The sequence below is a fragment of the Felis catus genome, chromosome D1 (genome assembly GCF_018350175.1).
Source record: "Felis catus isolate Fca126 chromosome D1, F.catus_Fca126_mat1.0, whole genome shotgun sequence".
Taxonomy (NCBI): Eukaryota; Metazoa; Chordata; class Mammalia; order Carnivora; family Felidae; genus Felis; species Felis catus.
Window position 1 is genome coordinate 55,640,195 of NC_058377.1, and position 26,502 is coordinate 55,666,696.

Consider the following 26,502-nt stretch of genomic DNA (forward strand, 5'->3'; position numbering starts at 1 on the left):
CCCCGGAGTCAGTGTGCTTCTCTGAAAAAGAGGGTAAAAGTTCTCTTCTTGGGGCCTCTGGGAAGACAAGGCAAAGCAGTGGATCACAGGTGATTTGGAAAGCACAAATGAGGGGGAGAGGTGCACGTACGCTTATGTTTCCAACCAGAAATGATCAGCTCTCTGTGAGCCCAGAACAAGCCCAGCTGTTCAGAGGGGTTCATCCTGAGCCCTGAGGAGGCGAAGAGACCACTTGGCACACCATGGCAGAAGCGGAGGGAGGGCACAGAGCGCTCCTCAGAGGCTGGCAGGAGAGGGCCCTCCCCGAGTCGCCGAGCCCTGAGCTGGGAGAACCGTAGCATCACAGGCCTGAAGGGCTCAGGTTGGCCCGCCCTGCAAAAACTGGCTACTGTTACAGATAGGGAGACTGAGGCCTCAAGGGCAGCGGGGGCTGAAACTCAGGCCTCCACCTCCCTGTCTAGCGCTTTCTACACCACAGTACACCTGCCGCTCTTCCAAGATCCCAAGATGGTGATGATGGTGACTGCGATGGCGCTGGGGATGATAACTATTCCACATAGTAAGTACTGTACCTACTTACTTCCGCTTGGCCAGTACCGCTTACTACTTCCTTACCTGCTTGCCACAGTGATATCCTCACCGTAGAGACATTATGCATTTAGCCCTTGCCACATAGCTATCATCATCTCCATTTTACAGACAAGAAAACAGAGGCTCAGAGAAGTTAAACGTCTCACCCAGAGTCAGGGACAAATGAGGGATAAAATCAGGGTTTATTCTTCTGTGTAATTCCAAGGACCTTATTATTCCTCTGAACTGAACGTAATTTCTAATGTGCTTCCCTGCACAGACCACGGCTGTTGGCATTGAGAGGGCACCCCTTTACTCTCCTGACATAGACTTCCTTTTTGGAAAAAATTTTTAAGTGTTTTATTCATTTTTGAGAGAGAGGGAGAGAGATAAAGTGAGAGCAGGGGAGGGCAGAGAAAGAGAGACAAAGAATCCAAAGCAGGTCCCTGGCTCCAGGCTTTGAGCAGTCAGCACAGAGCTGGACGCAGGGCTTGAACTCACGAACGGTGAGATCATGATCTGAGCCGAAGTCAGACACTTAACTGACTGAGCCACCCAGGCAAGAACTCTCCTGACAAGCACTTCCAAGTGTAGGCTGCTTCCAGCTTGCCTCCTCTGGGAAGCCCTCCATGAGCTCACAGTACCTCCCTATTGGTTCTGCCTATTGCCTGCACTTGTGGTCAACTCTTCTCTTGGCTGGAACCTACCTTCTTACCAGCCTGGCATTTTCTTTTTTTCTTTATTTCTTTTTTAATATTTTTTTTGAGAGAGAGAGAGAGAGAGAGAGAGAGAGAAACAGAGGATCCAAAGTGGGCTCCACACTAACAGGGTGATAGCAGAGAGCCTGATGCTGGGCTTGAACCCACAAACCACGAGATCATAACATGAGCCTAAGTTGGATGCTCAACCGACTGAGCCACCCAGGCACCCCCCAGCCTGGCATTTTCTTAAGGGTAAGATGAGATCTTATGCCTTCCTGTGGCCCCCAGAGTGCAAGGCTGCCGGCTGCATGAAGGAGGTGGGAGGACTTGGCTGGGTGCCCCGGATGGGGAACGGACCATGTCAAGGCTGTGGGCAGAGACTGAGCCGGGGTGGCAGGACTGCAGGGTGGACGTCAAAGTCCTGGGACAGAAGGGCGGAGTGGGGGGTCCTCTAGTCCAAATGTCCTGGTCAAGGAGGTCCTGTGTGGGGTGGAGGATGAGTTGGAGAGACTTGTCCTCATCCTGTCTCTCTGCCAACCCCATTCCCAGTCTCCCTTAGTTTCCTCATCTGAACAGTGGAGAGAGAACAGGCCTGAGGGGATCTGAGATGGGACTGTGCCTGCGCTCACCATACCCAGGCCTTGCTTGCGCCATAGGGCCCTGGAGTCCAGTGGAGTCAAGTGCCAGGGGATGGGGCTGGGCTTGAGGGTAAGGGGCAGGGGAGGCTCACAGCGGCCCTGAGCACCGGTCCACCTAGGATGATGAGTGCAGGAAACAACAGTAATAGTGGGTTGAAAGAAGCAGGATTTATTGAACACCTAAGGAAGGACCAGGGACTGTGCGGAGTGCTGCACATTATGGCACACAACCATCATGGCCGCTCCATAAAGTAGGCTTTGTTTTCCGCATCCTCACAGAAGAGGGAAATGGGGCTCCGAAGCCTCAGAGACTGGGCTAGGCCCACGAGGATGGAAAGCAGCGAGCCAGGTCTCGCCAGCTCGGACTCTGGAGCCCACGCCGAATGACTGGGCTTCTGCCCAGGCTGTGAGTCAGTCTTGGGGAGGACGTTAGACCCCAAAGCTGGGAGTCTTCGGACATGATGGGTCCCAATCCCTCGTTTTATCAATGAGGAGGCTGAGGTTCTGGGGGAAGGTACTGTGTGCCTCAAAGTCGTACAGAAAGTAGTGGCAGAAAATGCTAGAAAGCAAACTTTGTTTTTGTCCCCTTTTCCCAGGACTACGGGAGGGATTGTCCCCTGAAGGTTGGTATCGGATGCTGCCACACGGGAAGACGTGCCTGTCCTGCCAGGGCCCGTGGGGGTCTACTCTCAGTCATCCAAGGACAGCCTTTTTCCCACCTCTTCTGTCTGTGGTGCTTTGGGGTGCCATCGGGGCTGGCTTCCTCCCCGATCCGGCCCTCGGGTCAGGGACCTTCACCTTGGGGGTGCTGGGTCCTTGGGACTGTGACCCCATCTTTGCCAGGGCCCTCCCCAGTGAAGCAGCCCAGCTGGCTGTGGACCGAGCCAACCAGGACTCCTCACTGGTGCTGGGCTCGAGGCTGGCTTCCGTGGTCCTTGCCACAGGCTGTGACACCCCTCATGCTCTGGCCACGTTCCTGGCCCACAAGAATACCGTGGCTGCCTTTGTGGGCCCTGTCAATCCTGGTTACTGTCAAGCGGCAGCCCTGCTGGCCCAAGGCTGGGGCAAGACCCTCTTCTCCTGGGCTTGTGGAGCTCCAGAAGGAGGAGGTGAGCTGGTGGCCACCTTGCCTTCGGCTGCCCACGTGCTGCTGTCCATCATGAGACACTTTGGCTGGGCTCGCGTGGCCATCGTGTCCTCCCACCAGGACATCTGGGTGGCCACAGCCCGGCAGGTGGCCGTGACCCTGAGGACGCATGGGCTGCCTGTGGGGCTGGTGACCTCTCTAGGACCTGGGGAGCAGGGGGCCACGGAGGTCCTGGAGCAGCTCTGCCGCGTGGACGGCCTGAAAAGTAAGTGTCCGCGGGTGCCTTCCTCGTGTGGGCAGCATGGGCTTCATATGGCTGCTGGTGGGGAGTTTCCTCAGCATCAGACAGTGGGCTGAGCTCTGGACAACGGCCCTGCATTTCATCTCACAGCAGCCCCCCGAGCCAGCCCCGTTGAGGTCTGTGCTTCACAGCTCAGTGAAGGTAGGTAACTTGCCCAAGTCGCACAACTGACAGGCAGGGCAGTCGGGTTTTGAGCTCTGATTCAAGTGTTGGTTGCGGAGTGGGAGTCAAAGGGCTTTCTTGCCTCACGTCTGGTGTATTGAAGGAAACAAGAGCGTAGGGGTACTTGCGCCCGGGAAGGGAGTTAGAGTCAGAATCACTTTTTTTCCCCCCGATTAATCGCTTCTTGCATTTATGGAGCCCTGCTGTGCTGAGTGCTGGGACACACAGGTGAACCGGACAGATCAGGCGGTGGGTCTCCAGGGACTGACTAGGTAATGGAGAGGCAGCTATATAAGGAATAAGAGACAGGTGGTTACGACAGAGAGCTCAAGGTCATCAGAGGGAACAGAGGCCTGGAGAATGAGAGGAAGTACAAGGCTGGGGCCCTGGGGATCAGAGGAGGCTTCTTGGAGGAGGTGACATTTGCCTGTCTTGAAGGAAGTAGTTAGCTAAGGGGAGGCATGGTGGGTAGACTGTAGAGGAGAGGTAGCACCTGGAAAACAGAAGGGATTTTTTTTTTTTAAGAGAGCACAAGCTTGGGAGAAGAGCAGAGAGAGAGAGAGAGAGAGAGAGAGAGAGAGAGAGAGAGAGAATCTTAAGCAGGCTCCACACTCAGCATGGGCTCGATCCCACAACCCTGGGATCATGACCTGAGCTGAAATCAAGAGTTGGACTCTCAACCCAGGGAGCCGTTCGGGCATCCCCGGAGGGACCTTAAAGTTAATCTAGACTGGGATGATTTCAAAGTATGGGTTGTAATCAACAAACCAGTTTAGTGAATCAAGACTAACATTACAAAAGAAGGAAAGAAAGAAAGAAAGAAAGAAAGAAAGAAAGAAAGAAAGAAAGAAAGAAAGAAAGAAAGAAAGAAAGAAAGAAAGAAAGAAAGAAAGAAAGAAAACAGGAGAGAAAGAGAAGAATGAAACAGAATAGATAAAATAGAATGGAATAAAAGTGGTGAATGCGAGAATGCATTGCAGGTAGCAGGGGAAAGTGTTGTTCTGTGAAACTCGCAACCACCATGTTTCTCATTTGAGGGAACCGAAGCCAGTGCCCCCCTGGGGGAGGGCGGGGTGGGCGGACCCCCAAGCTGATGTGGCTGCTGGTTAGTGAGTCAGCCCCAAGTAGGGAGTGAGACCCGGCCCAGGTTAGCCTGCTGCCCATTAGGACCAGTAGCCCACTCCCTGAGCCCCAGTTCTCCAGCAGGTGAAATGGGGATAGTTGAAACCCACCTCACAGGGTCACAAGGAGCAGATATTTGTGGCTGAGTGCTTTGTAAACACTTTCTTCACCCAAGAGTCACTGGGCACTGCTCTGTGCCTGACCCTGGCTGGGCTCTGGGGAGGGGGTGGGGAAGCACCCAGGTCCCGGCAGTGAGGAGCTCTGGTCTGGTAGGAGCTGCTTTGCTTAGGGGTGGGGAGGGCTTCATGGAGGAGGTGATACCAGGGCAGGGCCTGAGCATGAGAAGGTGATTGCAGGGGGCGATGAGGAGGAAGGGGTTCCAGGCAGAGGAACCAGCTAGGGCAGAGGAATGGAGGTAACATGTTAATGGGATTAGAAGGATCGGCTCAGTTCTGCATGACTGGAGCATGGTGGCAGTGGGTGGGGGACGCGTCATCAGACTCCTCCAACCCTTTTGCTGGGTATTGAGTTCCAACCACATTGGTGGCTTTCAGGAGCCAGGGGGGCAGAGTGGTTCAGGGCATATTCTCTGGAGTCAGATTGCCAGAGTCTCACTCCTGACCCCACCTCCTGCCAGCTGTGTGCCCTCAGGCAACTCACTAAACCTCTCTGTGCTAGAGTTTCCTCATCGGTGACATGAGGCTAATGACCCCCCCTCCATCACAGGGTTGTGAGGACGAGGACTACTGCAGATCAGGGGCGTAGAACAGTGCCCAGCACACAGCGAGCGCGGCTTGCCATCAGTGTGGGTTTTTCCCAGTCCACGGCTTCCTCCCAGGCTGTGGGGATCGGCTTTCCCTTGTGCCGGGAAAGCAGGGAAAATGCAGAATGGCACCCCCCACTTACAAAACAAATGGGTCTTTTGGTTAGCGTCCAGAATAACCCCCGGGTGGAAGAGATGGGAAAAAGGAAGCTCGGGTCCTATTTACCCCCAGCTGTAGTGAGTGAGTCTCCGAGCCCCCCCCCCCCAATTATACTGGGGCAGGGAGCAGCTGGCTTGTGGCCCGTGGCCCATACAGCATGGCCCTCCAGGCTCAGCAGAGATCAGGGCTCCAGGCTCTGACTTCCACATGACCGGGGTCCTCGGGCCCCAGCAAGGGGACTCTCAGCTTTCCCTGGTGGCTCTGTTTTCCCAGAGAGAGGGATTGCAGTAGGGAACCTAGACCACAGCCAGAGTAAGTGGTAGCCCTTTGTTGACTGAGGCGGTCCCCCTGGTCAGGGACCCAAGTGGAGAAGAGAGGAAGGACCCTTATCTTGGGCAAGGGCTCTCTTCTGTCCTGGGTGCCTGGGGATGGAATTGGCTGCTTATCGCCAGGGGACTATTTCTTTCGCTAAGGCAAAGAGGAATCTATCATGGTAGGGGCGTGGACCTGAGAGTTACGAGCAGCTCTCCAGGGCCACAGACTCTGGGCTTCAGGGGAGGCCTGCAAAGGTAAGCACGCCTCTCCTACCCCCAGTGGTGGTGCTCTGCATGCATTCGGCGCTCCTGGGGGGCCTGGAGCAGACGGCCCTGCTGAGCCGAGCGTGGGCCCAGGGCCTGGCAGATGGGAGGCTGGTCTTCCTGCCCTACGACACCCTGCTCTTTGCCTTGCCCTACCGCAACCGCTCCTACGCGGCCCTTGGCGACCGCGGGCCCCTGCAGGAGGTCTATGACGCAGTGCTCACCGTCAGCCTGGAGTCCGGCCCTGTGGACGAGGCCTTGGAAGCTGCCAGGGCCGTTGGAGAGGTGGCTGCCCGCCTGGAGCCAGAGCAGGTAGGTCGATACAGGCCCGCGCAGGGCCCGGAGCCCTGGGTCGTGGGCAGGTGTGCATGCATTCTAGGCCTTCCCGGCCTGGGCCCGCTACCCACCTGGCTGACCAGTCCTGCCTCCTGGTGGGCACGTGACCTGTCCCTTATTTGACAGTGTCTCTGCCTCTCCCTCGGTATACTGTCTCCATCTCTCTCTCTCTCTCTCTCTCTCTCTCTCTCTCTCGTGTGTGTTACTCACTCTTGGCCTGCTTTGTCAATTCACCTTCTCCTGTGACTTTTTGCCTCCTATTTTTCTATCTCCAGCTTAGTGCCTGTGATTCTCATCTCTGGCCCAACTCTTCTTCCTCGGGCAGACTCTCTCCCTCCCCTTCCTCTGCGTCTAACAAAGTGTGCAGATCAGTAGGAGAGATGCCGGGGCGTGGGGGGGAACGGGAAGGTTTTCTGGAGTCACTGCTGTGAATCTGAGGAGTGTTAGCGGTGGGGGTGTGGCTGCCAGCTCAGTTTGGGCGGAGAGGACTCGGCTGCTCGGGTCCCTGTTGGGACGTCTGTTTCTTGGTGACAAGAAGACAATAGTGTCTGCATGCGGTGACAGGAATGCAGATGCGGATGAAGGGCCTTGCAACCGGTCATTCGTCTGACAGATGTGACTTGAGTCCCTCTCACGTGCCATGGGGCCAGGCGTCAGGGACACAGTGATGGGTAAGACAGACCTGGCCTTCAGGGAGCTTCCATTATGTTAGGGCAAGACAGGTAACACCCAAGCAACCATATGGCCAAATCCAAATCGTGGCGATGTCGCCAAGAAAACTAAACAGGATAAAGTGACAGAGAGCAGCTGGGATAAAGTAGTGGGTGACAGGAGCTAAGATAGGCAGGGAAGCCCACTGTGGGGAGATGGCACGTGAGCTGCATCCGGAACAGGAAGGAGGCAGCCAGGTGCAGGTCTGGGTGAAGAGTGACCAGGTAGAGGAAAGGTCAGGGGCAAGGGGCAGGAGGCAGAGTGAACTTCGGAGGCTAGAGGAACAGGCAGAGGGCGTGGAGAGGCTGGACTGTCATGACAGGTGGGGACAGGGGTCCAAGATAAGCTAGGGGCCAGACCATGTGAGGCATTTTATGCCAGGACAAAAGGAGTCTCAGCTCATGATCATAAGTGAAATGGGAAACTACCAGCAGGTTTTAAGTAAGAAATAATTTGATTCATCTTCTTACAAAATATCGTTTGGCTGCCTGAAGGTCCTGAAGAGACCCAGGTGAAGCAAGGAGACCTTTAGGGGGCTCCTCTGCAGGCCAGGTGAGCAGTGAGGGGCTCAGATCCAGATGGCAGGAGTAGAGGGGTGAGGGGTCGATTGAGTTGGGAATAGATTCTGAAACAAAACCAAAAAGATTCAACGACGAACTGGAAGACAGAGAGGCGTCGGGAATCAAACCTAGATTCGAGAAGCCGGGCAGGTGGTAGCTCCATTTCCTAAGGTTCAGGAGGAGTGGGGTTAGTGTGGGAGAACCAGACGGAACCTTGAAGAACCAGGAGTTCTGTTTTGGACACGTCAGGCAGGTTTGACACGCCTGTGAGACGTCGGAGTTGGCGGTGGCCACGGAGACTGTGATTCCACTGAGTGGGGACTGAGGTCATGGTGGGACCAGAGAGAGGGCTGTGTTGGGGGCGGGGTGGGGGTGATAATCCATACAACTGCTGCTGGCAGGGCTCAGAGATGTCTGGGAGCCTGTGCCACGGGGTTATGGGGTTGAGGGACCTTCTCTTCCACAGGTGTCCCCGCTCTTTGGGACCATCTATGATGCTGTTGTCCTGTTGGCCCATGCCCTGAACCGCTCTGAGAGCCATGGGGCAGGACTCTCGGGGGTCCACTTGGGAGACCATACAGGGGCTCTGAATGTGGCTGGCTTTAGCCAGAGGATCCGGACGGATGAGAAGGGCAGGAGATTGGCTCAGTACGTCATCTTGGACACAGATGGTCAGGGAAGCCAGCTGGTCCCCACCCACATTCTGGACACAGGCACGTGGCAAGTGCAGCCCCTGGACAGGGCCATACACTTTCCAGGCGGGGCCCCTCCAGCACGTGACTCCAGCTGCTGGTTTGACCCCAATATGCTATGCATGAGAGGTAATTCATCATCCCTCCATCCATTCATCTATCCATCCATCCAATCACCCAATGCGTTTTCCTCTTCCTGGAGAGCTCCCCACCTTGCCTGGTTAAATCTTACCTGTCTTACCGATCAGGGCTGCCCCTCCACCCCGGCCACCATGATCCCTACAGCCCCCGAGTGAATTGCTTCATGTTCATAAGGGTGTGTGTCCCGTGCTGGGAAGAATCAGTGCCATCTGTTCCCCAGACTAGAAGGTAGCTCATGAGAAGAAGCCTTCACCCAATTGTTTCTCTGCCCCTTTTTCCACAAATATTGCTGGAGGACCTCCCACGTGTCAGGCACTATGCTCAGCCCCAGGGATATAGGAGTGAATGAAATGATGTTCCTGCCCTCATTGAGCTGATGTACTCCAAGACCAACCCCAGGGCCTGCTTTCCAGGGGCTTCTGCCTGGTGACAGAGACAGGGACAGCTGAAAACAATACAAGACAGTGTGATCAGAGCCATGAAGGGGGCAGCCAGGGGCTGATGGAGCTCAGAGGAGATCCTTCTCCGTCAGCCCTGGCTCACAGATTTCACCATCTAACAGGTTTTTAATTAATTCATTCAACAAATCAATCAGCAAACATCCACTGTGTCCCATGCTCAGTGCTGAGAACTGGGGATACAATGGCAGATAAGACTCGTGGTCACTGCCAGCACGTGGGATGGAGCTCCCTGGGTAAAGGGGGACAGGGTAAGGGCAGGTGCTCTGAGAGGGGGCTCTGAGAGGGGACACTAGGGGGTTGTGGTAGCCTGAGCAGTGGCCTCAGGATGTATCTTCTCTTGGGGATCTAAAAGTGACAGTTCACACTCTGGCCTGTGTTGTCATGATTATCACCAATACAACTGATCACCACCATGGATTGAGAGACCAGACAGCGGGGGCTTTGGGGCAAATGTACTTAGGGCTGCAGTTCAGTGCTGCCCCTGACTAGGTGTGTGACCTTGGGCAAGTTGCATACCCTCTCTGGGTCTCCATTTCTCATGTAGAAATAGGAACAAAGACCTGACACCTTCAACTGCTTGTCCTTGCGTGAGGTGGGGCTGGGGCAGACCTCAGGAGCAGGGCTTGTACTTCCAAGGAGATGGGAAGGGGCTACTCGGTCACGTGCTCTCAATGAGAGGCACTCCTCAAGTGGCACCTAGGAGCGCTGGGACCGGCTGGACTTGTCCTGTCCAGGGCTGGCTTCTCTCCTCCCTGGGCCTCAGGGTCTTGTCAGCAAGAGAATGTGCCGTGTTGTTTCCTCTGATTGTTTGTGTCTTGGAATGTCAGCCTTAGAGAGCCATTCATTCACGTCTCCTTTCAGCCTAAGCTTTATTCCTTGACTCCCTTTGGCAACAAGATTTGTGCTAACTGGATTAAATGTCCCTTCCGCTCTTCTCTGGAATCCTCCTCGCTGACTCTCTCCACTACTCTCTTAACACGAGCAGTCCTATCAAGGCCCCCAGTAGCCTCCATGTGCTGAGGTCCAGAGCCAGCTGCTAGTCTCGGCCTTGCTCAGCCAAGGGAGCCGAACTCCCGTCCTCCCTGCTGCTCCATCCCTCTCCAGGGCCCCCTCACTCGTCACCTTCTCAGTCACCTTTTCTGTTCTATAGAGTTCTAACCTATTAACACCACTCCTGTGGGCTTGGTGCTTTGAGCCGTTTTCTCTCAGCACTTACTCCCACAGTGTCTTATCCATTCTCGTGGCCCCCAGATGGACATTGTTGTCTCCTAAATTCCATATCTACCCAACCTCCTACTTGACATGTCCAATAAGATGCTACTGACACCTGGATATCTAGTCGGCATCTGAAACTTGATGTTGTCTGAAGCTCAACTCCTGATCTGTCCCCCAATCTGCCTCCCATGATGTTCTCCGTTGCAGGTCATGGAACCCCCAACCTCCCACAGGCACAGGAACGCTCGGTCTCCTCACACCCCCCATCCAGTTGGTCAGCACACCCTGGGGGCGTCGTCTTTAGAATTTGCCCGGAAGCAGAGCTGTTCACCAGTCACTGCCTCCATCCTGGGCCAGGCCCTCGTCATCTCTCACAGGGTCACTGCCTTGCCTCCCCCTTGTCCTCATGCAACCTGGCAGGTTGGAGGATCCTTTGGAAACATAATCACTCCCCCACCAGGACCTGTAGAGGCTTGGCCTCACCCGGAGCCAAGCCAGAGTCCTGGCCTCTGACTTCACAGCACCCTGTCCCGCTCAGCATCTTGGTCTGTCTTCCTCCTGCTCTGCTCTGTCCTTCTCTGGATCGCAGGCCGCTCCTGCTTCAGAACCTTGGCACTCGCTGCCCCCTAGGCCTGGGGCACACTGTGCTTTCTGTCGCACCCTGTGCGTTTGCTCCCTTGTCTCCTCCAGATTAAGACTCAAAGCTTACCCTTTCGGAGCCTGGGCGAGAGGCAGGATGATGCGGTGGTTAGGAGCCCAGATGTCAGAGCGAAAGTGCCAGGGTTTGAACCCAGGCTCTGCCACTCACAGACAGTTACTTCTCACTGTTTCCTCCTCTACAAAATTGTGACCATGACCATACCTACTTCCAGGGGTCATTGTGCAGAATAAGTGAATTGAAACACATAACATCGCCAGAATAGGTGCTTAATGCAATACAATGTGCAATAGTATAATAGGGATTGCAAGGTATTTGCTGCTATTATTATGATGGACTCAGACTGGAGGGCTTCAGCAGGGGGCAGACAGCAGAGCTCATCCTCCAGCGAAAGGAAGAAGGGAGAGAGGAGGCATGGAAGGCAGAAGGGATGGCCCCATTTCTGTGGCAGCAGAGGTCAATGTCCTCTCTCCAGATTGGGGCTGGGCATTCAGCGTCCTTGCCAGCCTAAGCTGATGCTAGGGTTGCCCAAGCAAAGTAGGGGTGCCCTCCCAACCTTGCCAGTGAACTTTAATAGCATCTTTACATCCAACTCCTGACATGAGGGCTGGAGATTTGGATTTGGTGTCAGGAAGGCTCTCTTAATGGTCAGAGTGAAGGACAATGAAACTGGCTGTCCAAACAGATAGCGAGGGGCCCATCAGAGGGGATACGCAAGAAGCAGGACAATAATCGACAGGGATACAACATTTTTATTCGGCACCTGCCACGTCCAGGCTCTGTGTTAGGTGCCAGGGACAGTGAGATGAATAAGACACAGGCCCTGCTATCCAGCCACTCTGTCTATTGGGAAGGGACTTGATATACCATCAGACAAAAGACCATAGTCTGACCAGGACTGTAATGAGATCTGAGCAGGGACCATGGGGACCCAGGGACAGGGAGCCCAAGAACCCAGGCTGAAACACTGGGACTCAATACCTGTGTGTGATGACCAGTCCACAGATAGGACACTCCTACGTGAGTGTCATTCTGAGCCTCATCCCTGGGGTCGGTCTGGATTGGGGTTTGTGTTTCCATTTCCCAGAGGAAGGCCCAGGAGGAGGTGCAGGAGCTGGGTGAAGGGGGCTGCCCTCCTTGTGTGGTTGTTACTGTTAGGACTCACGTCCACCCTGCTCCGCCCGCAGATGCACAGCTCCCGGGGAGCTTCCTCGCTTTTGTCCTGGTATGTGTCCTGTTGCTGGCTGGCGGGACCCTCACTTGCCTCATCAGGTGAGACTCTGTCTGCACCCGAGCCTCCTTCTGCCCCTCTGTGCCCCCCACCCACAGGGCCTCTCTTGTGTGTGCACACTCCTGGCAATCTGCAGAGGGCTTTCCCATCCCAGGACCTCAGGACAGTCCAGCACTCCTGTCCACCTTAGAGCCTCAGTCAGGGCCCTGCTGAGGCTGGGGGGCCTTGAGAAAAGGTCCACTTGAAAGTCGGGGAAGAAGCCTGGGACCTTACGGAAGACTGTCCATCCCTGAGCTTCAGGCTATGAACATGCACAATGATGGCTTGACCAGGACAACTCCCAGGGCCCTTCGGTTTTGAAAGCAATTCTTCCTGGGTCTGAAATCCTCTGTGTTCCCGGAGCCTGCCCCCGGCCCTCACCTCGGGAAGCCTCCAGGCAGTTTGGGAACTCCCAGGCTAGGGACCAGTAGGCTTATCAGGCCTGAGCCGGGCCAAGGGCCTGGGTAGGGGGCAGTGCTCAGCAGTGACCCCTCGGTGCTGGGACTGCTGGGGAGAAGGGAGAGAAAGAGGGAGAGGCCTCTGGGTCAGCGCAGGCCCAATAGGCCAGATCGAGGTGGGAGTGATACGTGTGCCCTCCCTCTGCCCTGCACTTTCTCTTGCCTCCAGATTGGGCATCCAACAGCTACAGCTGGTGCGGGGCCCCCACCGGATCCTGCTGACAGCCCAGGAGCTCACCTTCATCCATCGGCCGCCAAGCAGACGGGTAGGGGGACAGGCACTGGGCTGGGTGGGCAAGCCGCTGATTGAGGCCTGGTCCAGGCTCTTGACCGCACCTGCCCCCTCCAGAGGCTGCACGTGGACAACGTGAGTGAATCAAGAAGTGTGGCAGATGGCGGGAGCCTGAGGTCGGTGGCCCAGGGGTCAGCAAGGAGCCTGCCGGCCCCCCAGGAGCCCACCAATGTGGCCCTGTACCAGGTGAGGGCCTCTGCCACCACAGGTTTGGGCCTGAGAAGCTGCAGTGAGTTTGGGAGAAGCTGAGGGAGCCCACAGCCTCTTGGGCTTCTGTATGCCCTACTCCTGTTACAGAATGGGAAACTGAGGCTTGAAGAGGGCCAGTGACTTTCCTGGGTCCCACAGCAAATCAGTGGCATAATAGGAGTGGAGGACTCTCAATTCCCAGCTCAGCATGGTTTGTGATCTGACCTTGGGACAACAAGTTGCTGGCTACTGGGGCCTGGGCTCTCCCAGCGTGGGTCCACCCAGGGTTTCTCTCAGCACGGGGGCCAGTCTAGGTCACCCTCCTGCCTGTTTCGGCAAGGGACAGTGAGATCCCAGGTCCCTGAGGCCCAGAGGTGAGGGAAGCACACAGCCCCAGACCGTCAGCCGATAGGGAGGCCACAAAGTCAGGGATTAGACCGGCAGGATTCTAAAGTTGTTGAGGACACTGTGGCTTTTCAGGTGCTGTGTTCTCCAACTCGACAATTCACTGATGTTCCGATTCTCAAATTCTGTGACTCACAGCTGATGAGCCAGGCTAATTGTACAGGAAGCGACATGAGGCTTATGATCCTTCTTTTCCACTTCCTCCCCAGGGGAATCCCATCTTTTCTTCTTTTATGCTGAAAGGAGGCTTTAATGCTGTACAAAGCATGTTCTGTCTGCCTCTCTAAGTTAGCTGACAGGCTGTGGGTGAGGCTGACAAGGCAAAAATCCATCCGTGACAGGGGAGAGAAGGGCTAAGATTGCAGCTAGCTCTGGGCCAGGCCGGGGTGAGGACCGAGCCCCAGCCCGAGGCTTCCTTCTCTCCCGCCGTCCCCTCTCCTACAGTCTCTGGGTCACAGAGCCCCCGTCACTTCACAGACTTTGGGGTGTTGTGGGTGCCTGAGGCCTGCAGAGTAAAGTTGACCTTGACACTGGGAGCATGTTGACATGCTTTATATGCAACAAGTGTTAGCTCTTGCAGGGCGAGTGGGGGTATCATCTTCGCTTTACAGAACTGGAACAAGAGGCTGAGAGAACCAAAATCACTTGTTCAAGCTCACAGACAGAGCTAGACAGTGGCGGGGTTAGGACTGAACTCAGGTCTGTCAGCCAAAGCCCCTGGCTTTGCCCCACCAAAGTGAAAGTCTAACTTCGGTTTCTGCCTGGCTTGCAGCACACAGAAAAGATACATTTATGGGGACGGAACCGGGCTGAGAGGCACAGAGGGATTAACCCAAGGTCGTACAGTGGGAGACCAGCAGCGGTGAACTTTCTCGTTCTTCCTCCAACAGGGGGAGTGGGTGTGGCTGAAGAGGTTTGAAGCAGGCACAGCCCCTGAGCTTCGGCCCAGCTGCCTCAGCCTCCTGAGAAAGGTAGGGCCAAGGAGGGGAGGGGACGCTGGCAGGGGACCCCTACTGGTATGGAGTGGTCCCCACTCAACGTGGAAGCTTCTAGCCTCAGAAAGGAGTCCTTTCTATCATCACAATTGCTGCCCCATGGCCGACACCTCAGCCATAGTTACACACTCATCTTCACTCATGAGCATTCCTCAAGTCACATCACCACCTCAACGTGACCATCACCACGACCCCCAGGGGCACAGTCCCTTCCATCAGTATCAGCAACACCCTCGAAGGACCTCATCCTGTACCCACCATCCCTCCACCCATCCATCCACCCAATTAGTCACTGTGTTTTGAGCACCACCTATGAGCCAGGCCATGTTCTGGGTTTGGGGGTACAGCTGTGGAGAAGAGGGACAGGGTTCCTTCCCTCAAGGAGCTTCCGGTCACTTGTCATCACTAACCACATAAGCCCCTTCACCCCCGAGGTTGTCAGTATCCTCAGAAGCACTGTGGCTGGAGCACGGAGCACAGGATTGGAATCAGGAAGGTCCCAGGTAGAATTCTGCCTCCATGAAACGCTTAGCTTTCCTGTAAAATGGAGCTAATGAAATCTACCCTCTGGGGAATTAGGAAGATTGGGGAGAACATATGAAATAACCTAGAATTGTCTCTGGCCGGAAGTGTGCCTTTGATAAATGAACCCATCACTGCTTGGGTTGAACCCATTGAAACCATCACTGCTTGGGTTCAAGCTCTCTGACCTGCTGGGCAGCCATGACAGAGGCTATTTTCTGGTTGAGCCTGGTCCCTTCTACTCTTCTTCCTCTCCTTATCAGTCTCTGAGTCTTAGGGGAGAAACTTTACAGTTTTCAGGTCCATGGTTCCACTTAGGTTGGGAAACAGGCCTAGATCCCTACACTGTGGAGTTCGCTACAGCTTATTCACTTATTCTCCCATGACGCTTCCATTCACTTGTTCACCCACTCATCCATCCATTCATCCATCCATCATCCATCCATCCACCCATCCATCCACATATCCATCTATCCATTCATCATCCATCCATCTATCCATGCATCCAACCATCATCCATTCATCCATCTATCCATCCATCCATCCATCCATTCACCCAACCATCCATCATCCATCTACCCATCCATGCACATATCCATCCATCTCCATCCATCCATCCATCATCCATCCATCCACCCAACATTTCTGGTGCCTCTCTGTGCTCTTCCCTGTACTGGGTGCTAAATACTGGAGACCCAGATGTGGATTGTACCTGGTTCAGCCTTCAGTGTGCCCCTGGGGGCTGCTAAGATGCCTATTGCCCCAACAGATGCGGGAGATGCGGCATGAGAACGTTGCTGCCTGCCTGGGCTTCTTTGTGGCCCCTGGGGTCAGTGCTCTAGTGCTGGAGCACTGTTCCCGGGGCAGCCTGGAGGACCTGCTGCGGAATGAAGCTCTGCGGCTGGACTGGACTTTCAAGGCCTCTCTGCTGCTGGATTTGATCCGTGTGAGAACCGTCCCTGGGCCTAGAGCTATGGGGGCCATGGGGAGGGCAGGGAGAAAAGAGACGCTCAGATTTCCAAGACCTGGTCTCCTACTTTGTCTAAGACAAATCTGAACAGTATGGGAGAAGGTGAGAGGAGGCAGGAAGTGTTTCTGGGGTCTGTGAGATGCTGAGAGGACTAGGGGTCCCTTTGATTCATCACATAATGGGCTACCATTACGTCCTTTCCAGGGCATGCGGTATCTGCACCATCGACATTTCCCTCACGGACGCCTCAAGTCCCGAAACTGTGTGGTGGATGGGCGCTTTGTTCTCAAGGTCACTGACCATGGTTATGCAGAGCTCCTGGACGTTCAGCGGGCTCCCCGCCCCCGGCCAGCCCCAGAAGGTCAGCTCAGGGATGGGCAGGCGCTGCCAGTGGGTTTTGAGGCCTCTATTTAAATTGGATGCTTGTGAGGCAGGGGGACAGGGGAGATGTCCAATCTTTTAGCACTTCCTGTGGTATGACCTTGAGCTGCCTCAGGCCCCCTACCTATGAATGGGGGAGAACAGAAACACCTATGTCCTCCTGGGGGCTGTAGGTAGAGGGCGATGACACCACATATGTGAAGTGCCTGCCCATCTTGGCCCAGTTTGGTGGTCAGTGGGTGAGGACAGTGTGGCCTTGCCTTGTGACTGCAGAGCTGTTGTGGACGGCTCCAGAGCTGTTGCGGGGGCCCGGGGCGCCGGGACGGGGCACCCTCAAAGCAGACATCTTCAGCATCGGCATCATCCTGCAGGAGGTGCTGACTCGAGGCCCACCCTACTGCTCCTCAGGGCTCTCCGCAGAAGGTACAGTGCCTTTGTCCTCCTTCCTTGGCCGTTCGCTGGCTGGAGTCCCCGTGTAGTTGGGGAGCTCTGTGGCCACCAGGAAATCCTGGTGGAAATAACCTTACAGACACACTTGCCTGGTTTGACCACGAGAATTCAGTTTCTTTGGCTCAAGCCAGGCAGCCTTCAGCAGCTCCACCAAAATGGCAGCTGACCAGCTCCAGGGCTAAAGATATTGATTTCTAGGTGAAAACCTCAACCCCCTCTGCCTCTTCTAAGGTCACTGCCATGTCTGTGGATGCTCATGCCCTAACCACCCCGCCTTGATCTGCATAGACTTTGTGTCCATATAGACCCCAGTTTTCCCCAGCTGGATCACTTAACTTACTACATGACCTTACACAAATCGCTTACCCTCTCTGAGCCTTAGTTTTCTCATCTTTAGAATGGGGATGAAATAAAAATGGGCCAGACATCTGGCCCTCGTCTGATGTGGCCAGGCTGCTCAGTATTTAGGGGCTTGCTTCTCTGCCCAGACAGGATTACTTCAAGAACATCTCTGTCCTTATACTTTAGGTGTGCGGGATGGTCACTCACACCTTCCCCATCATCACTCAGTCCTAGATGTTTTCTTTTCTGACCCCAGTGCGGAGGACCAACTTCAGAAACCTTTCCTCCCTTTCTGTGTTTCTCATCAGGGTTTCCCAGACCCTTCTTCTAGCTGTCCCCCTCCTGTCTGTGTCCAGTCCCAGGGACCTGTCCTCACAGACGCCCCGGCATCTCAGCCCACAGTCCAGAGCAGTGATGGAGCTGAACCCACTACTCCCTCCCACCCCCCAAGGAAAATCATTAACTCATGGGAGGCCTGGCTTGCTTCCTTTCTCCACTAAAGCACTGCTCAGTGAGTAATGAGCATTCCAAGCTCCAAATTTATGAGGTGGAGGAGTGGGAAGGAGGGGGATCTTTGTCAGGCCATTTGTTCAACATCCTCAGTGGCCCGACCCCCCACATCTGCCCACTGGGTGAAGGAAGACCAGCCAGATGGGGTCCACAAGTGTATGGCCCTCAGGCCTGGGCTCCATGAGGCTTTAGGTGCAGGGATCAGGCCTGGAACCTGATGGCCGCCATTGGATCAGGCTGTCAGTCCAGGGCCTGCTCCGTCCCAGGGCACGCTGTCCCTGGTCTCGGGGAGTAAAACACTAAGAGCCCAGGTACAGGGGGACACCAACCTAAGCCCAGCTCCCCGCCAATTCACTTCATAACTTTGAGGAAATCCCTTTCAGGCTCTGAGCCTCAGTTTCCTTGTCTGTAAAATGGGGGCTATGTTGCCTGCCTCCTAGAGTGGTTGTGAGGAGTCAGTGAACTTCTTTAGACCAAGTGCCTGACACATGGTGGGCACCCAATAAATATTCGCCTGGGCGGTTTTCCGGAGGTGCTAATGGGGGATCCCACATTCTCTCCTGAATTCCCAACTTGGACGCAAACGCTCCTTGATCTTAGAAGTAACATCTTTTCAAGATCCTGTGTGTATGTGTGTGTGTGTGTGCGTGTGTGTGTGTGTGCGCGCAGTGGGGGTGGGGGGTGGAATTGCAGCTTCCAGAGCTCTCTCTGTCATATGCTTTATTCCACTGGATAACCCCGGGAGGTGGTAGGTGCACTCGTTAGAGATAGCTGAGTGAGGCCCGGAGAGGGGAAGGGGCTTCTCGGTGGGGAAGCAATGAGTCTGGGACTTGGACAGCTCAGTGTCCTTGCCCTAAAATCTCCTGGAGACATCCATGGAGCATACTCCCATAGAGCTGGGTGTGTGGCCTCCTACCTCAACCGCTGACATGGCCGGTCCGTCACCGTGATGCGTTGGGTGTGGACAGCGGGCCGGGCAGGGGGAGGGAACGTGAGACCGTGGCTGGCCTGGCCTGGGACAGCCGTTTTCAGCACATTCACATACGAGGACTCCGTTTTAATGTCAAAAACGTTTGGAGCCTCACATGCTATGTGATTTTTAATATCCGCTGACTGAGACAATCCCCAAAGACAGAATCGGCTCTGAAGTCAGCAGCGCTTTGAAATGGATTTGTATTTTATTCATCACAACCCCATCTGAATACTTTTGAAAAAGAGTCGTACGTGTGTGTGTGTGTGTGTGTGTGTGTGTGATGTGTTATTGATTCCATCTGCACACCCTCCTTTGTAAGCACACACAGCTTTCCCGGCCCTTTACTCAGAGGCCCTCAGGGTCTGATGCCTGCAGGCTGGAAGCCTCTGGGCAAAGAAAATCATGTAGGCCTGGAGGAGATCGGGCTCAGTTCTACAGTTTGCTTTTTACCAGCCCTGCAGCTGTGGGTGAACTCCTTCACTCCCAGGAGCCTCAGTTTCCCTACATGTAAAATTAGACAGGGACTCATGCACTACCCCCCAACAAGGGGGCCAACAAAGAATGTGGAGGGAACTGAAATCCAGAAGGAAACTTCTCCTCGGTGGCACCAAGGGCCCCCGCCTCCTCGGTCAAGAGAGGAGGATCCCAGCCCTCCTGAGGGAGTAACCTGTAGCCCTAGGAGGTCTGTACTATTTATAACTGTACTTGTTATATGGGAGGAAACTGAGGCTCAGAGAGGTGATATGACTTAGAACGTAAGAGGGTGATGTAGAAGTCCTCTCCTGATCCGCTGAAAATCTGAGCTTGGCACTCAGCCCCACTTCCTCCCAATGCCCTTGTGAATCTCTCAGCTCCCCCAGTGCCCCCAACAGCTTCCTGAGGGGGAGCTTTTCCCGGCCAGTTGTCCGATGAGGAGGCTGAGGCACAGAGTGATGGCAAATAGCAAGAGCCAGAACTAGAACGCCGATCTATCGGACCTCGACTTAGTCTGATGGTCTTTATCACAGGGAGTGGGGACAGGAAGATCATGGCAGGGGCTGTCTTGGGAAAATAATGATAATGATGATGATAATGAAAGCATACACTCTTGTTTCACACATGGGGAGTTGGCACCGGAAAGTCTCCAGGTGGCAGGACTGGAGGCAAGAGCCACAGCGTCAAGGTTTCAAGCACACCGGTGGGGCATCGCTGGCAAGCGGCAGCGGCTGGGTTTGTGGGTTGGGGGGGGGTGCTTGCTAGGGGCCAGGTGCCTAACATCTATCATCTCTTCCCTCTTCACTCCTCTCAAGAAGGCAGTTTATTAAGCTCATTTCACAGGTGGGAAGACTGAGGCTCAGAAAGGTCACTGTCTTGTCCACCATCTCCTAGAGAGGTGGGGGGGCAGATCCAGAAGTCAAAACCCACTTTTCAGCTCCTAGTGTGAGACCCCTTCCCAGGCCACACCCTGGGCAATCCTGGGTCCACTGACCAGCATGCCCAGGGGAGGCGAGAAGTACCCTCAGGACCTGATCCCTACACCCCCACGGGCCTACCCTGCCCTCCTTCTCAGGACCCCAGGCCAACCCCTTGCCACGAGTCCTCCTGGGCCCGTCCGACCTATCGTCCACTTGGTGTTTATTGCAGAAATCATCAGGAAGGTGGCGTCGCCCCCTCCCCTGTGCCGGCCCCTGGTGTCCCCTGACCATGGGCCGCCCGAGTGTATCCAGCTGATGGAGCAGTGCTGGGAGGAGGCTCCAGAGGACAGACCCAGTCTAGACCAGATCTACACCCAGGTCAGTGCACCCCAGGCCAGTGCTCCCAAGACCTAGCAGATCGGTTCACTTCACTTTGCCCAGTGACAGCCAGATACTACCTATGGGGCCTAGAAACCTTATGTAGCAAAGGGGCAACAGGCCAGCACCATCACTCCTGCGGGGGAGAAGGGGGGATGGCCGAGGTCCACCCTCTGAGGAAAACTTTCTCAGATCCCTGGGTTCCGGGGATGTGTGTTGAGTGCCTTCCTAAGTGCCGAGGCCCAAGCTATGTTGTGCTTACTTCATTTAATCCTTAGGCTAGCCCTCCCAAAAAGCACTATTATTATCTTGGCTTTACAGGAGAGAAACTGAGGCACAGATTGGTGAGGGACTCGCCCAAGTAACTGAGGGAGTGAAAGGTGGGGCTGGAATCCAAACTACGGTTTGTCTGTCTGCAGAGCTGGTGCTGGAAATCTCGGCCTCCTGGCCCCAGAGCAAAGAGGTCGTTTGTGGCTGTGGAGACAATCAATGCTGGTTCCCCTTGTCCGTGAGTGGAATTAGTGAGGAGCTCGGGTGCACCCCCACCCCCAGGCCTGCCTTGGGATCTATAACAGGAGGGGTGAGGCAAGTCTGTACGAGTTTGCAGGGCGGTGGTGGAGAGTGTGGGCCTGACTGAGCTGGCTAATGGCTCCCACAAGACTAACCCATCAAGCCTGAGGTGACATCTTTGTGCCTCCCTTTCTGCCCTCTACTCCCCAGCCGCAGCAAACGTTGCCAAGGAGAGGCTCAGCGAGCAAGAGGGGCGTCCAGACAGGTGATGAGGGAGTGGGAGCGAGGAAGACACACAAAAGGAGCACGCAGGTGTCCCCTGAGAATCCTTCCCACATCCCCTGACTTCCCACCTCCTTTCCTCACCTCAGCTCAGGTATCAGGCGTGGCATCGCCATTGCACAGATGAGAAATCTGGATCTCAGAGTAAATGAGCTCTCAGTGGCCACCGTGGGGGTGGGTTGCAGAGCTAGGACCACCAATTCTTAAAACACGAGCCTGGAATCTATCCAGGGATCGGAGATTGCCATGGCCAGCGATGGGTGACTGTGGGGAAAGATCCTGCCCAAGGCTCTGGAGTGGAGAAGGCAGAGGTGGGCATGTGATGCATTCGGCGCAAAGGCAGGGACTGGACCACGCCATGGGGAGGCTAAAGGCCAGAATGCCATCGTTCACATGTACATTGCAGTTTACCTCCTTGACCTGGGGCACGTTGATTGCTCTGCTGAGCTTCAACCTCCTTAAAAGTTGCCTGGCAAGACTAACTGTGGTCTGACTCCCCACGCTTGAGTGACCATCGGGTGAGATAACTAAGTTAAGAAAAAAGGTGGTTCTCTGAGAAAGAGAGAGTGAGTGAGGCATTAGAGAAAGAACATGGACCTGGAAATCAAAAGGCTTGGGTTTACGTTCATTTAACATTGTTCTGGGAGTATCGGCTAATGCAATTAGACAGGAAAATGAATACTGGAAAGGAAGAAGAAATTAATTGCTCTTTGCAGATCCTATGATTGCGTTCCTGGGCAACCGGGGGAAACAATGGAAAGCGCATTCCAGTTTTTAAACGAATTCAGTGGGTTGGCCGATGATAAAATTAATACGTGAAAGATCTCAGTTTGAAACTCAGTTCCACCATTACGAAGTCCTTGGCAAGTTATCTCACCTCTCAGATCCTTTGTTTTCTCATTTGTATAACGAGGACCCTCCTGGCAGAGGTGAGCTTCTGGTCAGCCTCAGGTTCTTGGTGCCTCAGGGTCAGCAACTGTCATGCCCACCCCACTGCCCTTTAAGCTTGCGCCTCTGCTTTTAATGGGTGGTATAAAACAGGTGCACGTGAGGGGCTGTAGCCACCCCCCACCTTACAGATGCTGGGTTGAGCTAAGTGGTATTCATGGAGGTTGGATATGTGCACCTACACACGCGCACCTGCCCACACACTAAGCTTCCGGGTTTAGACAGGGTTGGACTCCTTCACTTTGACCGTCATTAATTTGCTTCTCCCACTGACTGCACTTTGGGAAGGTACAAACCAGACTGGGGAAGGTTCTAGTAAATCTCCTTAGGGAACGCACGGCCGTATTTCCTGTAAGTTTCTCATTGAAGATGTGATTTATGACCACATATGAATGTCCTCATATGAAGACCTAAGACAGGCATTTCTCTCTGCTCAGCAGCCAGCAGTTTTGTTTCTTTGGAGCAACCAATTTAATGCTCCGCTGTCTCATGGACTCTGCGGATCATATAATCTATATTTCCCTCTTTGCTTTGTTGCTAGGAAGCTTATATTCAAAATTGTGACCAAATTCTAACATGCATTTTGCTAGACCAAAATAGCAGGCATTTTCCCTCCTTTGGTCCCAGTGGCCTTACGTATTTATTATTTTATTTTGTAAAACATTTTTTTGAACAGGGAGAGAAATAGAGGTAGAAATGATTATATACATAACTAATCTACATGTATCTTTTCTATCTACCTGTCTATTCACCCACCCATTCATTCTCCTATCCATCATATCCACCCATCTGTCTGTCTATCATCCATCCATCCATCCATCCGTCTATTGTCTATCATCTATGTATCCATCTATCCATTCATCCATCCATCTATCCATCCATCCGTCTGTCCATCTGTCCATCCATCCATCCACCTTTGAGAAGAACAACAAATGTCCACTCCACAGTGTTGTTGTAAGAACCAGAGCAGTAGGGTTAGTGTTTGTTAATGGTAATGCTATGCTGGCCATGGGCTGGCTCTTTTGTAAAGTCCTCTCCCTGCTGGCCCGCCTCATATAGAACTAACTCACTTTTCCTTCCAGCTGTCTGTGCTTCCCCTGTGCTTCCCTCCAGCTGCCATGCCTTGTCTATTACATATCTGCTCCTCACCAGTGGAGCTCCTCCAGGCAGGGACTATGTCTGCTTCATTCTCGTGGCCCAGATTGCCAACCCAAGAGCAAGTGTGCTGACCTTCGTGGATGAATTGGGACTTTTGTTCCATTTTCAGTTCAAAAGCCTCAATCAAGGCAAGAAGACCAGTGTTGCTGACTCTATGCTGTGGATGCTGGAGAAGTATTCCCAGAACCTGGAGGACCTGATCCAGGAGCGGACTGAGGAACTGGAGCTGGAGAGGCAGAAGACAGAGAGGCTACTCTCTCAGATGCTCCCTCCGTGAGTGGCCCCTTAGGACTTGATTATGTCTCTAGTCTCAGTGGCTCTGAGCATGGGACCTGGGACATAGTAGGTGCTTAGTAAGTCTGGGTTCCATGAATCCATTTAATTTAGTCATTATTTATTTATCTAATATATTTTCACAGAACCCCTATTTGTGTTAGGCACTATGTTGGGCCCTTCTATTAACTCTGCTACGTCACTTCCTCGGGGGCAAGGAGAGGGCACAGTGTCCCCCATCTGACTTCAGAGGAAGTGATGTCCAGAGAGGGACAGGTATGTGCTGGAGGGCAGCCAGGATACAAGCAGGCCTGATCCAGATTCCCCAGTGCTTAACCCAAGAATTTTCCCCCCCGAAATCCCTCCCTCCAAACTATGGGAAGGGGGTCCTCCTACCTTGTGACTCTGGTCCTTCCCATTCTTCAGGTCTGTGGCTGGAGCTCTGAAAATGGGGGCAACTGTGGAGCCAGAGTACTTTGACCAGGTTACCATATACTTCAGTGACATTGTGGGTTTCACCATCATCTCAGCCCTGAGCGAGCCCATTGAGGTGGTAGGCTTGCTCAACGACCTCTACACACTGTTTGATGCTGTTCTGGGCAGCCATGATGTGTATAAGGTGAGAACACCAGAAGGCTGGCATTCCAGCTCTCCTTCCTGCACTGCTGTGTTTGTGTCATACATTCACTTCTAGTCATTTACCTGTGTGGCTTTATCAGTTAGCTATTGCCGTGTAACAAATAACACCAAAACCCAGTAATGGAAAATGATAAGCCTTTATTATGGCTCACAAACCTATAGGGAAGTTGGAAAGTTCTCTGGACTCAGCTGGACCACTCATGCATCTGTGGTCAGTTGCAAGGGAGCTAGGAAGTTCTGCCGATCTTGGCTGGGCCGTCTCATGTGTCTGGAACCTTGACTGGGACAGCTCTGGCCCACATGGTCTGTTAACCCCAAGTAGGCTGGCTGGTATCATTCACATGGTATGGCAGGGTTCTGGGAAAGAAGACAGAAGCCTCTTGAGGTCTAAGCTGGGATTGGGCACATGGCTATTTCTGACATATTCTATTGGTCAAAGCAAGTCAAAAAGCCAGCCCATGGGTGCCTGGCTGGCTCAGTCGGAAGAGCATGCAACTCTTGTTCTTGGGCTCTTGAGTTTGAGCCCCATGTTGGGCATTAAAGTTTACTTAGAAAGGGGCCAACCCAGATTCAAGAGGTGGGGAAATTAACTCCACCCGTGCTGGGCAAGGGCCAACAGATGAGTCATCTCCTGTGCCTGTCCTCAGGGAGAGCTCACTGCTATAGATAAAAGATGAAGACAGCCCACAATAAAAGCGATGGTCAGGGCAGGCAAAGGAGGCTGAGAGGGCCCCCAATCCAGCTAGGGTTAGACGTGTGGAGTAAAAAGCAAGAAAGTCTTCCTGGAGGAGGTGCTATCTTCCTAGCGCTGTCCAGTCTGGGTGTGGTTCCTCCAGGCAAGCCATGGGGAAATAATGTGCCAAAGCCTGAGCCTTGAGGGGATGGGCCTGGTGAGTGTGAAGAGTGCTGAACGGGTTGTAATGGCTGGACGTGAAGTGGGCTGGTGGTGGAGTGGGTGGCGGCTGAGGGACACTGGAGAGGGGAGCAGGGGCAGAGCTGTCAAGACCTTCCACGATCTAGTCCCTGTGCATCTCTCGACCTTGGGTTTCAGTCCCAGCTTGGCCACCAGCTTCTGTGTAGTTTTGGGCAAATGGTTTCCCTCTCTGGACTTCTGTTTCCTTATGTATAAAACATGAAGAATGGTGACCTCAACCTTGGGGGTTGGCAGATGATGGGTAGTTCCTAACCCCCTTGAAAAAGTGCTGTGTAAGCAAATTGTACCTCTGTACCTGCTGTGGGGACCCCACCCCAGTCCTGCCCCTCGTTCTGGTCCAGTTGCTAGAGGTCTTGGGTCACTTCCGACACAGTGGAGGAGGTGGGGGGGGGGGAGCTCCCCAGAAACTGCCACACTCAGACTCCACTGGTCTTAACCTCCTTTTGTGACCCACCAGTCCCCTTCCAGCCATAGCCCTCCAGGGAGGCAGGGACAGGGGAAGGCCAGGCCCTGTGGCAGAAGCCAGAGTGGACAGGATGCCTGGACAGAGGCACCTCTTTGAGGTGCCAGGCCGTCTGCTGATAGCATTATGTACAGTATCCCAACAACAATAATTGCCAGTACTTATTGAGTGCTTACTGTATACTGGACAGTAGTCTAAGTGCTTTATATGTACTAATCCACTTAATCATCATTGCCGTCTGTAAGGTAGGTAATGGTACCCCTACTGTATATATGAGGAAACAGGTGACTAATGGGCTCATCTAATTACATATTTCCAGTGGCATGTGAAGCTGAGATTTGAACTTGGGCATTCTGATCCCAAGACCTCCCTTCTCTGAGGCTCACCATCCCTAAGAGATGAACATCCTCAGGATAAACCAAAGGTTCATAGTGGCCCACAAGACCCTCCAGGAGCTGGCCCCACCTACCTCTTTACCTGTATCTCTGGCCGCTGCATCTCTGCAGACCCCGTATTCCTCATACATGCTTTGCTGACGGGGCTACTAGGCCTTTGCACATGCGGTTGCCTCCTCTTGGGACACTGGTCTCCCTCCATGTCACCTGGCCCCCTCCTAACTCATCCTTCTGGCCTCAAGTTAGCCTCCTTCCCCTCCCAGACATGGTTAGGAGCTCCTGTGTGGTGCTCTCATAACTCCCCCTGGAAAGCACAGCCACACCGTATGGTTCTAACCTAACCCCCTCTGTCCCCAGTGCCTGGCAAATCCAACACATGGTAGGTTTTCCGGAAATACATATTGACTGAGTGAAGAGCTCGCTGAGGCCCAGAGGGGAAAGTGACTTGCCCAAGGCCACCCAGCCCGTAGGTGGCAGCGCCAGGACTAGAACCCGCAATGTCTCCCGCCACGGCC

At 54.0% G+C, this 26,502-nt stretch overlaps 1 protein-coding gene across 1 annotated transcript in view; it reads left to right on the top strand.

Annotated features, from left to right (window-relative positions):
- Positions 1–1,528: 1,528 nt before the first annotated feature.
- The window catches only part of LOC101099582 (guanylate cyclase D-like), a 35,955-nt gene continuing 10,981 nt past the window's right edge, over positions 1,529–26,502 (top strand). The window contains exons 1-15 of the mRNA XM_045038087.1: positions 1,529–1,588; positions 1,928–1,979; positions 2,506–3,261; positions 6,099–6,394; positions 8,156–8,510; positions 12,044–12,128; positions 12,754–12,850; positions 12,934–13,062; positions 14,361–14,441; positions 15,757–15,933; positions 16,162–16,318; positions 16,612–16,761; positions 20,237–20,385; positions 23,393–23,556; positions 23,983–24,175. Of these exons, the coding sequence (XP_044894022.1) occupies positions 1,529–1,588; positions 1,928–1,979; positions 2,506–3,261; positions 6,099–6,394; positions 8,156–8,510; positions 12,044–12,128; positions 12,754–12,850; positions 12,934–13,062; positions 14,361–14,441; positions 15,757–15,933; positions 16,162–16,318; positions 16,612–16,761; positions 20,237–20,385; positions 23,393–23,556; positions 23,983–24,175 (2,901 nt within the window). The remainder of the gene's footprint in view (positions 1,589–1,927; positions 1,980–2,505; positions 3,262–6,098; positions 6,395–8,155; positions 8,511–12,043; positions 12,129–12,753; positions 12,851–12,933; positions 13,063–14,360; positions 14,442–15,756; positions 15,934–16,161; positions 16,319–16,611; positions 16,762–20,236; positions 20,386–23,392; positions 23,557–23,982; positions 24,176–26,502) is intronic.